This window comes from Spinacia oleracea, chromosome 6, assembly GCF_020520425.1.
Source record: "Spinacia oleracea cultivar Varoflay chromosome 6, BTI_SOV_V1, whole genome shotgun sequence".
NCBI lineage: Eukaryota > Viridiplantae > Streptophyta > Magnoliopsida > Caryophyllales > Amaranthaceae > Spinacia > Spinacia oleracea.
This window is the reverse complement of record NC_079492.1, coordinates 13,271,818-13,285,729: the sequence shown is the minus strand read 5'-3', so window position 1 is coordinate 13,285,729 and position 13,912 is coordinate 13,271,818. Positions and strand designations below refer to the sequence as shown.

The 13,912-nt window shown below is 34.9% G+C and overlaps 1 protein-coding gene across 1 annotated transcript; it reads left to right on the top strand.

Moving 5' to 3' along the window:
* The first annotated feature begins 4,506 nt into the window (after positions 1 to 4,506).
* On the top strand, positions 4,507 to 12,242 carry LOC110798652 (cysteine-rich receptor-like protein kinase 19). The gene is made up of 14 exons (XM_056831941.1): positions 4,507 to 5,260; positions 5,332 to 5,454; positions 5,699 to 5,820; positions 5,922 to 6,132; positions 6,270 to 6,507; positions 6,681 to 6,831; positions 6,917 to 7,209; positions 9,532 to 10,220; positions 10,336 to 10,458; positions 10,567 to 10,688; positions 10,774 to 10,984; positions 11,090 to 11,327; positions 11,702 to 11,852; positions 11,940 to 12,242. The coding sequence occupies exons 1-14, from the start codon at positions 4,507 to 4,509 to the stop codon at positions 12,240 to 12,242; spliced, it is 3,729 nt and encodes a 1,242-aa protein (XP_056687919.1).
* Positions 12,243 to 13,912: the final 1,670 nt, after the last annotated feature.

Genomic DNA, 13,912 nt, shown 5'->3' with positions numbered 1-13,912 from the left:
ACTGTGACCTTTGGAGACAACAAGAAAGGCGAAATCATCTCCATTGGAAAGGTAGGAAGGTCAAGTTCCCATTCAATTGACAATGTGTTCCTGGTAGAAGGTTTAATGCACAGTCTGCTTAGTATTTCACAATTCTGTGACAAGGAAAACTCAGTAAGCTTATAGCTTGTTGACACTAAAAGAGTTTTAACAAGAAAATCTTTGTTAATAAATAAAATGAATTAATAAATATAAACATAGGATTGTAATTTAAATTTCCCTTGTTTTCCAAGCAAAAGGTTTTCCCATGATCCTTAAAACTCACCCCAGTACTTTTCAATTAAACGTGCAATTAGTGTTGGAATTGGTCTCCCCTGTTTCTCTCTAACTATGCCCAAGTTACTGAGCAGTAATAGTTAGTGGGTAGTTGAGGGAAACATGATTATATCCAACCTTAGGTAAAACTCCTCTATAAAAAGAAAAGAGTTTTCACTTTTTCAAACACACAACTGATCTTTGCAAAATATATCCTAAGAGAACTTTTTAAGAGAATCAGTTTACAAAAAGAGTGTTCCTTGAGTTCCTTATTGCTATAATCTTTATTACGTACTAGAGTTTGTTATCAAATTGTATTTTGGGTTTAAGGGTTGAGTGATCCTTGAGTGACTTAGAGTTAAGTCATAGAGAGAAAGAGTGAGAAAGAAGAGCACAATAATCAACAGGGATTGCTCTGAGGAACTCGTGTTCGAGAGGAACTCAAGTTAAAGAGCGTATTTGTAATAGAGGTATTACATTAATACAAAAGAGTTGTGAGGTTCTTCTTGATTAGTGTCAAGAAGGTTCCTCAGTCTCATATCTTTCTTTTCTTATTGATTATAGTTTCTTTTGTTTAAATTCTGCAAGAAACTTACCCAAGTTCCCAAGAAACAATTCACCCCCCCCCCCCCTTGTCAAGTGTTCCTACTGAACTATCACATTGACGATCTCAAGGGAGTTAGTCCTGACTTTTGTATGCATAGAATTAATTTGGAAGCAGATCACCGTCCTGGCATCCAGCCACAACGTCGTTTGAATCTTAATATGCAAGATGTGGTGAGAAAAGAGATAGTTCAACTACTTGATGTGGGCATCATCTATGCCATCTCAGATTCTAAGTGGGTGAGTCCGATGCAAGTCGTTCCCAAAAAGGATATCATGGAGGTATTTATGGATGATTTTAGCGTCTATGGTTATGACTTTGATGTATGTTTGCATAATCTTCTAAAGTGCTTAAACGTTGTTCTAAAGTGAATTTAATATTAAACTGGGAAAGGTGCCAAAGATGTTTAATGAAGGAGTGGTACTCTGTCATCTTATTTCTGAGCGTGGCATCCAAGTTGACAGGGCAAAAATTGAGGTGATTGAGAAACTTCCCCCTCCCGTGAATGTCAAGGGAGTGAAAAGTTTTCTTGGTCATGCGGGTTTCTATCACCGTTTCATAAAAGATTTTCTCTAAAATTTTGAAACCCCTCACTCAATTATTGCTCAAGGAGGCCACATTTGAGTTCATTGATGCTTGTTTGGATTCTTTTGACCAGGATTAAGAAAGCATTAATAACTGCTCCAATCATTCAGCCTCCGGATTGGGATTTGCCATTCGAAATTATGTGAGATGCTAGTGATTATGCTGTTGGAGTTGTGCTTTGGCAGATAAAGAACAAGGTGTTGCATGTCATCTATTATGCAAGCAAAACCTTGGATTGAGCTCAGATGAATCTATATATTATACTAAAAGAGAGGAAATCAATGTGGTGATGACAAATATCACTCATTGATTGGTCTCTCTTATAGATTTAAAAAAAAAATTATAATAAAATATAGCGATAAGGGTTTTTGCGACGGCAGAAATTATTGCCGCGTCACTCGCAATTCTATTTTTGCGACGGATTTCCTTGATTTTGCAACTACTTTTTCAGTCGCAAAATCACGAATTTCTTGTAGTGATTGACCTGATTATAACGTTTTGAACTTGAATGATCTTATTATAACTTTTTGAAATCCGATGTTAACTTAACTAACTACTCCCTTTGTCTCATTTTAGTTACTCCATTGACCCAAAAAGCTTCCTATAATATAATTAAACCGAGCAAGCTAGTAAAACGAGACGTCGCAAGTAATCATACTTATAAGTTAATAAATCAGACTTTTTCTTTCTATAAAGTTATAAGTTAATAAATGATTTGGATTGACCAGCAAACAAGTATTCCCTCCGTATTTATTTAAGAGATACACTTGCCTTTTCATGCCGTATTTATTTAAGAGATACACTTGTCATATTTAATAACTTATCAACCCCACCATCTAATTAAATAATTCATCTAATTTACCCTATGACCTACCATCCTATTAAACAAAAAAATTTTGAAACCCACCCACCTCCCACCCGCCAAAATGACATAGTCCCCACTTATTTACATACTAGATTTTAGCCCGTGCGATGCACGGATTCTATTAAATTTTTTTATTTAAATAAAAATCATATGTATATACCACTTTTATATATAGATTAGATTAGTTTTTTATTTTGCATTGAATTTCATTTTAGATTTTTTTATTATTATGAAAGTGTTTGTTTTTGGACGAAATTGTATATGCGTAATATTAATAGATAATTAATAAAAAAATATCTACGTGAAAGTTAATCATTTCTTTACATGGCACTTGACTTTTTTAATTCAAAATTAATTTTGAAATCTTATTTTTCATTGGCTAAAACCATTATATTTGTCTATGTGGCGCTCTAATATTGGATTAATGTTTGATTTTAAATTGAATTTATTTTATTTTATTTTAGATTATTGTTTCATTTTGGATGAATTTTATTTTAGATTTATTTTTTAATTATTAGAGTGTTTGATTTTAGACGGAGTTGTATATATTAGTAATTAATTAATTCATTAAAATATCTACGTGGCACCTAATTAATTATCTACGTGGAAATCGATTATTTTTTAATTATTAGAGTGTTTGATTTTCGATGGAGTTGTATATATTAGTAATTAATTAATTAAAATATCTATGTGGCACCTAATTAATTATCTAAGTGTCACTTGATTTTTTAAATTCGAAAAGAAATTAGAAATATTTTTTTCATTGGCCGAAACCATTAGTAATCCTAGGTGGCGCTCTAATATTTCATAAAATATTCCTTCATTGGCCGAAGCCATTAGATTTTTCTACGTGGCGTTCTAATATTGGATTAATGTTTGATTTTAAATTGAATTTTATTTATTTTAGATTAGATTATTGTTTGATTTTGGATGAATTTTATTTTAGATTTCTTTTTTAATTATTAGAGTGTTTGATTTTAGATGGAGTTGTATATATTAGTAATTAATTAATTAATTAAAATATCTACGTTGCACCTAATTAATTATCTACGTGGCAATCGATTATTTTTTAATCATTAGAGTGTTTGATTATCGATGGAGTTGTATATATTAATAATTAATTAATTAAAATATCTACGTGGCACCTAATTAATTATCTACGTGGCACTTGATTTTTTTTAATTAAAAAATAAATTAGAAATCTTATTTTTCATTGGCCGAAACCATTAGTAATCCTAGGTGGTGCTCTAATCTTTCAGCAAATATGCATCCTTTATATATGTATATTAGATTAGATTAAAATATATACCCAACCCCACTTGCTTTTCTATTTTATTTCATTCAATTCTTCTTCTTAATACCCGTGTCCGGCCAAGTGTATCTCTTAAATAAATACGGAGGGAGTACTCCGTAAGTATTTTGACCCAATTCCCATATTAAATTATCTATTATTTTATACTGTTGTCACAAGCCAAATGGAAGCAAGCCATTGGGCAACTTAGTCATACAGAAGCTGGTGTATTTGTACAAAAATACCCATGCATAATTGGTCAAATAAGATATCGTCACTCATGCATGCTTGGTAATCTTTACTACTCCCTCCGTCCCGGAATACACGCACCGATTTGACTTTTTGTACTATTCACATAATTCACTTTGACCCTATTTTATTTCTAGTATATGAAAACAAAAGTTAGCATATAATATATTGTTTGTTTCATCTTAACATATATTTTCAAAATATTAATATTTCATAAGTTTTTATAATATGTAGTTAAAGATATTGGTGGTCAAAGTTGTGCATTGGCAAACGTGTCGACTCGAACCGGTGCGAGTATTCTGGGACAGAGGAAGTACTATAATGTTGCTCAATACATGTGGATTGATGTTCAATAAATCAATCATACCTAGTACTCCCTCCGTTCCATGAAAATCTTCGGATTTTCTTTTAGCCTGATCTTTGACCATTCATATAATCTTTTATGCAATATTTTGGTCTAATGGTCTTTCGTTCCGTTGGTTATGAAAACGGCATGTTCATATAAGCAATACTTGTATATAACTAAGTCAAATTGACCAAATATCTGTTCAAAACTCAGATGACAAAATCAATACATACATAGAAGCAGCTTCTTGACACCCCAAAAGAAAAGATAAAATGGCATATGTTTTTAGCTTAATCATCTTTTCATTTCTTTGTTTTACAACTATTCTTCTCAAATCTGCCAATTCTCAAGAATTAAACACCTACCTGCATGCTAACTGTTCAGATAATAATAATCAGGTCGAATTATTCGATCAGGGTAGTTTATACCAAACAAATCTTTATTACCTACTATCTAACCTCACCTCAAATTCAGACACCCAAAAATTCTATAACTTCACCACTGGAGAAAACCCAAACAGAGTATACGGCCTTTACCTCTGCTCCAATGTCATTGACAATCAGCTCTGCCAAAGTTGTGTTCAGGCTGCAGCAAATGACATCCAACAAAGATGCCCATACAGTGTGGAAGCAATTACGTGGTATTCGTTATGCACGTTACGTTATGCAAACCACTCCATATTTTCAGTCAATGATGTCTCAAAATATTACCTTTTTACAGTCGGTCCAGCACAGTACAACCAGTTTAACCAACAATTGGCAAACACGTTGATCAGTTTGTTCAACGTGGCTTCTTCACAGTGTCTATCTTTGGCTTCAGCTTCAACAGTTAGTTATCTTGAAGGAGGAATAGTTATGAATCCTGTTGTTGATTGCACACCTGATTTAACCCCCTCAGACTGCCGCAGTTGCTTACAAACTGCATTAAGCAGGCTTCAAACAGATGTTTACCAATTAGGGGCGCTTGTGCAACCGAGTTGTCGGTTGACTTATACGTTTCTTGATCTAGAATCTCTCATACCTGCAGGTAGTCAACAGAAAATTGTAACTACTATCATTAGTATGATACTGATTTTACCAAAAATATTCAATTTTCAGCACCAAATAAGAAGCTATACATCGGAGTGGGGGTCATTTCAGCAGTTGCAGCAGTATCTTTGATCTGGGTTGTTGTTTTGATCTGTTGTCTGAAGAGAAGAAAGGCCACAAAAAAACCATCTGGTAAATTCAATACTCATAATACTCTCACAAAGATTTAATACAAAATAACGAAAAGGGATATTGTTTGGTTGACAAAAATACCAAGAAGTAAAACTACCAAAGAAGTTGTACTTCTCATCCAACAGAGGAAGTTCTTACATGAAGGCTATTCAACCAAACAATATTTTTGCATTTCCCAAGAAATAATTCTTATTACATCTAACCAAACAATCATTTTATAATAAATTATGCAACATCATTACAGGGCTTGAAGAGATTGAGAGCATGGAAAACTTGCAGATAGGACTTGATGCCATCAAAGCTGCCACATACAATTTCTCCGAAGCCAACAAGCTTGGACAAGGTGGATTTGGTATCGTTTACATGGTACATACTACTATACTAGATACTAGGTATTAATGTTAATAAAATTGTAAATAAGGTGGTACCTTGTCAGCACTTATGCGATAAGAGATGGTGATTTTCAGGGGTCACTTGCAGATGGACAAGCAGTAGCTGTTAAGAGGCTTTCAAATGCTTCACGGCAGGGAATTAGGGAGTTTAAGACAGAGGCATGTTTAGCAGCCAAGCTTCAGCACAAAAATCTTGTTAAACTTTATGGGTTTTGCTCAGAACAGGATGAGATGTTGCTTGTATATGAGTTTGTACCCAACAAGAGCCTAGACCGGTTTTTATTTGGTTTGTTTTCCATTTTAAATTTAATATTCAAGTTTTTATGGTCAATACTGTATTATGAAGATATATTGCTGATTAAATACAATAATTTCTTTTTCTGGTGTATAATTATGTGGTGTATTCTTGAATCATGTATACAGGAGGAAAAAGAGGAGTATATTTGAAATGGGAAACTCGTTACAAAATCATAATGCAAATTGCACGAGGTCTGCAGTATCTTCATGAAGACTCATGTCCTAAAATAATTCATCGGGACCTTAAACCAAGTAACATCTTGTTAGATGAAGATATGAATCCCAAAATTGCAGATTTTGGCATGGCAAAGCTTTTTGGAGGAGATCAGACACAAGGAGATACAAGCAGAATTGCAGGAACATTGTAAGTTTTCAACTTTGATTTATAACGACAGCAACCTCCTACTCTAAAGTTTGCATATTCATAGGAATAAAAATATCATGAAGAAGAATAATTTGTATAGTTCTAAAAGTTATAGAATGATTACATCAGGTAAAGGTATACTGATGAAAAATTCTTCAAAAAACTTTTGGCAGCGGATATATGGCACCAGAATATGTAGCAACAGGGCATTTTTCAGTCAAATCAGACATTTTTAGTTATGGTGTCATACTTTTGGAGATTGTTAGCGGATTGAGGAATCGTTGTTTGGATCCAGATGCAGAGGAAGAAAACCTCCTAAGATATGTAAGTTCACTACTACAACGCATCCAAAATCAACCCAGTCATCAGATATTGTAGTGTTGCTTATACTTTTAAAACACTTATTCAGGCATGGAGACTTTGGAATGAAGGGGATCATTTGAGCTTGGTAGATTCAGCACTAGGGAACAGTTTCTCTAGGGGTGAAATTGAAAGATGTATACATGTTGGATTATTGTGCACTCAAGAAGATCCAACTAAAAGACCAAACATTGCATCAGTCTCGATGATGCTTAACACTCACCCTTTTATTGATCTCCCACAACCTACTTCCCCGCCTGCATTTCCATACAAGCAGGAGAAGTCGTTCGTTGTTTCACACGGAAGCTGTGGTACACTGGCAGAGGATGTCATCAGTGACTTGTCTCCCCGTTAAATATGGAAAACAGAACCAAAAAGGGGGAAAACAGGAAATGAGAAAGTGTTTTCAGACAAGCACAACTTTTGCATACAACCTAACAGCTAACCTGTCTAGTCTACTAATCTACGCAAGGAAATCATAATTCAGAAAGCAAAAATATGTGTTCAGGAATTCATCTAGTTCTTGTAAAATATCAGGTTACAGCTTACTGCTTACCATATCTGGCAGATGTGATCTTGTTTTTGCTGTCATGAATCTGGCAGACACGTCCTGCAGGAACTAGCAAACAGTAGTCTGTTATAAGTTTCTCCTGTAGATTACATAAATAGAAAGCATCAAATCAGAAATTTATACTAAATATATTTTTAGTATCAATAATTTTTTCACAATGTTCACCCCCTGCTACCTAACAACAATAAAATTACAAGATCGTAATGTCCTAAAATTAGTAAGGTTCAGTAGGAGAAAGAATCCACCTTCTGATAACCTTTATCTATTGTTAGCCTTACTCTTATAGCCGTATGTATTAAGCCTGACGAAATGCATATTTGAACTTGAACTTGAGCTCAATTATCAGTCAGTACTAGGTGTAGTAGCAAATTAAATTTACGCTATATATTGCAAAGGTCTTATACTTGTATAAAGATATACCTTTCTCATAAAATGCTGAATTAATTACTAAAACTGCCACATTTATTTTAAGAACAACTATCTACTACATTTATCAATCCACCTCTTCTAATCAGGCTACAACTACCACTGGCATCAGCCTCAACAGTCCTTTCTGTGGGAATCAACTATCAGTATTGCCTCACATAGAAACACTCATTAGAAATAATCCTTAGACACGTATCATTACAACTCACTAGTCTTCCAACTGCTTACAAACTGTATTAGGTAGACTTCAAATGAGTGACCACTAAGGTGGACACTCGTGCAACTAAGTTTCCCTCTGATGTATATAATTTCACTGGGGCGGATATGATCACGGAACTGCTATGTTACTCAGACTCTTCATTTTACCTCAAGTACCCGTGTCAGATCCTCGACACTCCGTCACTCCGAATGGGTACGGACACTCCAACACTTCATTTCGACTTAAATCATGGAAATTTTTCACAATTTAGCCGAGTCGGACACTTGGATACGTACCCGTATCCGACCCTAGTACCTGAGTCTAAGTAACATAGCGGAAATGACTACACACTTAGGGCATATGTTACACTCCCTCTATCCCTAAGTAAGAGGCCACAAGGCCAACAATCAAACATATGGTTTTACTACTTAAAAGTTGAATTTTTTCTGATTTTTATTCTTTTCTTCTATTACAGCTGACATGAAATCTAGGATATTCTAGTATATATTGTCTTTGCTGATGGACTAGCGTGTGAAGCCAACAAACAATGCGTTTCATCGCAACAATTCGACTCTAAAATAACCAATGAGAAAATTTTGGTCAGTCAAAACAAGATTCCAAATACCATTCAACTCTCAAGCTCATCATTAAACATGAACATTATAAAATATGTTGGTCTCTGTTCAAACACATTGAACAGAAATGCCGTCCATATGAATATAAAAATTTCTGTAGGATCAATAATCTATAATTTAACTAGCCAGCTAGCCCTCTAACAACATTTCAACTTCAAATGAAAGCTAAATATTTTTTTAACCCATATACTTCCTCCGTTCCTTAAATTTGCACCATGATTGACTTTACGTTTTCCAACACATACTTTGACTTTTAATATATCGAATTATGTATAATAAAAAATTATATAAAGTTGATATTCAGAAAAAAAAAATATCGATACAAATCTATCAAGATCCCACATGACTAATTTTCCTTAGGCATGAATCACAAAAAATGATCAAAAGTCTAGTGTGAGTACCGTAAAAAATAAGATGGTATTTATGAAACAGAGGAAGTACGTGATTCATTTAATATACTTCCCAGCAAAAACCAATATCCTATATGACTCAAACCGATTAGACTCGATTCACAACTAACCATAAACATGATCAATAACCAACTGTAGACCATATTTGGTAGCTCTATCAGTCTATCAGGAGAAGGGGATATAAAATACAAGTAATTATTAAGGGAAGTGATCAACCATATGATTTTAAGAATTTTCCGCATTAAGCGGGTCATCTTCTAATTAATTAAAAGAATATCATGCTCAAGGAAGCTCTTAGCTCACAAACAAAAACAATACCCCATTACAACGCAACAGTGTATTGACACAAAAAACAAACAACAAAAAAATGGTGTTAGTTTTCAGACTAACCATTTTTTCACTTCTTTGTCTTACACTTGCAAGTCTTTTGCTCAAATATGCAAGCTCACAGGATGTAAATGTCTACTTGAATGGCAGCTGCTCAGGTACTAGGCTGTTTGAGCAGGGAAGTGAATACCAAACTAATCTTTATTACCTACTCTCAAATCTCACCGCGAATTCCAACACAAACAAATTCTACAATATATCCACTGGGGAAACCCCAAACAGAGTATATGGCCTTTTCCTTTGCAACAGTGGTGCTGACAATCAGCTTTGCCAAAATTGTATTCAGGCTGCAGCGAATGGAATTCTACAGACATGTCCGTCGAGTGTACAAGCCATCATATGGTATCCACTGTGCATGTTACGATACGCAAACCACTCCATATTTGCCGTTAGCGATGTCTCCATATACGTTGCAATTACAGGAGGTCCAGCAGAGTATAGTCGGTTCAATCAACAACTGTCAAATACATTTATCAGTCTATTCGGCGTGGCCTCTGATGGGTGTTCATCGTTGGCTTCAGCCTCAACATCCAGTGTTATAGGAAACTTAATGTCAACTGCTTCAGTAGATTGCACACCAGATCTTCGTCCCTCAGATTGCCGCAGCTGTCTACAAACTGCACTTAGTAGGCTTCAGACAAATGGTCACCAATTTGGAATGCTTCTGCAACCAAGTTGCCGATTGACTTATGGTTTTATTGATCTTGCTAGCTTTTTGGGTGTAGGTAATTATTTTCTATGTGACACGGATTTCAACTCTTGTTTTCCTACCATGAGTGCTAAATATTCCCGACATGTTATCGACTCTGAAAGAAGCTTTTGTGTTTCGCCAATTTTCAGTACCAAATAAGAAGTTATACATTGGACTGGGAGTTATATCAGGAATTGCAGCCATATTTTTTATCGTGATCATTTTACTGATCTTTTGTCTAAAGAGAAGAAAGGCCAAAAAAAGACCAGCTGGTAAATTGTACTCTTTTATGTTAGAACATGGATCTAATAAGAGAAACAAGATTGAAGAAAGTGTAAATTCATGAAATTTAGAACTTAGAAAATGTAATGTGATTGCAGGGCTAGAAGAGATAGAAAGCATGGAAAACTTGCAGATAGAATTTGATGCCATCAAAACTGCGACATACAACTTCTCTGATTCCAACAAGCTTGGACAAGGTGGATTTGGTATTGTTTACATGGTATGAATAAACTGTGAATACAATGAAGTTAAAAATTGAATAACATTCTAGGGACTATAGTAGTGATGTATTGTTGAGCTTTCAGGGGACATTGGCTGATGGACAAGCAGTGGCGGTAAAGAGGCTGTCGAATGCATCAGGACAAGGAATCCGGGAGTTTAAGACCGAGGCCTGCTTAGCTGCTAAGCTTCAACATAAAAATCTTGTTAAAGTATTTGGATTCTGCTTGGAAAGAGATGAAATGTTGCTGATCTACGAGTTTGTGCCTAACAAGAGTCTTGATCGGCTTTTATTTGGTTTGTATTAGTTTTTAGCATGATCACTTTATACGTACAGTAGAAATTTTCAACTTGTAAGACAAGCTGCTTAGGTTTTCTCTGCTCAATCGTTTTCTAATGCAGATGCCAAACGCGCAGCATTATTGAAGTGGGAAACCCGTTACAAGATCATAGTGGGAATTGCAAGAGGTCTTTTATACCTTCATGAAGACTCTTGTCCGAAAATTATACATCGGGACCTTAAGCCGAGTAACATCTTGTTAGATGGAGAGATGAATCCCAAAATTGCAGATTTTGGCATGGCAAAGCTTTTTGGAGGAGATCAAACTCAAGGAAATACAAGCAGAGTCGCAGGAACATTGTAAGGTTTTGACTTTGATTTATAAGGACACAAATGTACTTTGCAAAAGTTTGAAGATTTAATTTCATACTAGTACAAACTAATTAAGTATTAAGCAAAATAACTAGTTCCATAGAGCCATACAGGTCCCTTTCCCGGTGCTTATAGAGCCAATTACACGTTTCTCTCACATTCCTAACTAGTAATTGGATGGCATGATTTAAGTGTTACCTAAATGAATATAAAGAGATGAACTTACCTTTGTTTAGACGAAAAATTAAAATTATACAATCATTCACATGATTTTAATTTTTTAAATATTGTCATACATGATTACGGAGTACATCAGATTAAGGCATACTGATGCAACCATTTCTAAAAAAATAATTTTGCAGCGGATATATGGCACCAGAATATGTAGCAACAGGGCACTTTTCAGTCAAATCAGACATTTTTAGTTATGGTGTCATAGTTTTGGAGATTGTTAGCGGATTGAGGAATCGTTGCTTGGATCCAGACAAAGAGGAAGAAAACCTCCTAAGCTATGTAAGTTCATTACTTCAAGTCATCCAAAATTACCCAATTGTCAAATATTATAGAAATTCTAATACTCTTTGACATTTGACCTTTCAGATATGGAGACTTTGGAATGAAGGGACTCACTTAAGCTTGGTAGATTCAGCACTAGGGAATAGTTTCTCCATGGATGACATTGAAAGATGTATACATGTTGGGTTATTATGCACACAAGAGGATCCAGCCAAAAGACCTACCATGGCATCGGTTTTAATCATGCTCAACACACAATTAAATATCAATCTCCCGTTGCCTGCTCCCCCTCCAGCTTTCCCTTACAGGCAAGGAACACAGACAGTTTCACATGGAAGTTCTGGAATCCAGATAGAGGATGTTATTACTGAGTTGTCTCCGCGTTAGAGGTAGTGAGAACTGAAGCAGAGCTCTGAAAACTGAAAATGTTGAAAGAGTGGTACATAGTTTTGGGATTTTTACCTGGAAAATTGGTGAGGTTTTGAATTTGAGGGTTTTCAACCTTTCAGTTCATAAAGTAAATTAGAAGAAAATTTGAGCTTGTGCAGAGATACAATCATGTTCTTCATCTATCTCTTTTAAGTTGAAAAAGCCTGACTTTTCCACTATTCATATATATACTAACTTCGATCATTGATTCATCTAGTGCTAGTGAATAAGGTAGCAGTATGTAGGAGGTATGTTATGTAATGTGTATTTATCAGAAGAAAAAGAAAAGGCAGCAGCAGGAGGTATCTACTAAAATTAGCTGATGGAAGTTTTTTGGTCAAAAGCCAAAGATATATTGTTCTGCTAGGTAGGCTTGTACTTTAGAAGCAAAGATTGAAAAAAAAAATTCAACTAAGATCACTATTGTCATTAATTAGTTGAGTGAGTTGAGTCTAAACTTTTGTTAAGATACATAGAATCGAGGACAACTAGGGGAGCCATTAGGTCGTTGAAAATAAGAACACAGTAGGGAAAAGAAACTGAGTTTAACCTACTGAATCAAATGTAACTATTTTTCAATGATGCTTGTGAGTACGTTGTAAGTACTTTTCTTCACGTTTGATTGAAAATAAATTATTACTGAAAATCCTTGGATTTTTATGATTTGTACTCGCGGGATTGTATTCAGCTTTCCTCCTCTGAACATTCCCCGATTACTGTAATAGGCTTAGTGCCCTGTGTATTTCATATTTAGTGCATTCCTATTGCCACACACATACACACACAAAACCTTGGGTGCATACTGTATACAGACCTGTCCGGTTAGTTTATTCAAAGGGTGATGATAAAGGTCGCAAGTTGCGACAACATTTAGTTGTCGCAATCTTACGTGTCGCAGTTTAATTGGTACATATAGGCGCCACGTAGGCTATGCGTCATCAGAATATTTTTACTATCAATTCAATATTTTTACTATAAAAATATATAAATAAGGTAATCAATGTAAAGAAGGAAACAAATGAGCGATTTCCTTCAATATTGCTTAAAGATCCAATAATTCCCCAAATACGTTACTTTTTAAGTTATTTCCGACCATACCGTCCACGTAAGCAAGGGAGAAAAAGAAGTAATTTTTTTTTCCGGTTCAGCATTGAACCGCCATATGAGATAGCGGTTTCGTTTTAAAGCAAACCGCCATCTCAGATGGCGGTTCAATGTTATAAACCGCTATCTCAGATAGCGGTTTGCATTAAAACATAACCGCTATCTCAGATGGCGGTTTACTTACTTGTAAATTATTTTTAACATGAATTACAGTTTAAATAGAAATATAATTTAGAAGTAACCTTTTGTGACATCAATTGTGTCTGTAGCTCAGTGGATAGAGTGGGTTATTTCCATGCAGGAGGTCGTGGGTTCGAATCCTACCTAATGTGTTTATTTCTTTTTAACCATTTATTAATATTAATTATAAACATTTCCAATTTTACCTTATCAAACATTAGTGTCTGTAGCTCAGTGGATAGAGCATTTGTTTCCTAAGTAGAAGGTCGTGGGTTCGACCCCTAGCTAATGCGGTTTTTTTTTTTACCATTTATAAATAGTACGTGATTATAAACCGCTATCTC

Bases quoted from the DNA above. Each gene is read 5' to 3' on its own strand.
- LOC110798652 (XM_056831941.1), top strand. From the start codon at position 4,507: ATGGCATATGTTTTTAGCTTAATCATCTTTTCATTTCTTTGTTTTACA. The intron at 5,821-5,921 runs GTACATACTACT...GGTGATTTTCAG, and splicing joins GATTTGGTATCGTTTACATG to GGGTCACTTGCAGATGGACA. The intron at 11,328-11,701 runs GTAAGGTTTTGA...ATAATTTTGCAG, and splicing joins AGCAGAGTCGCAGGAACATT to CGGATATATGGCACCAGAAT.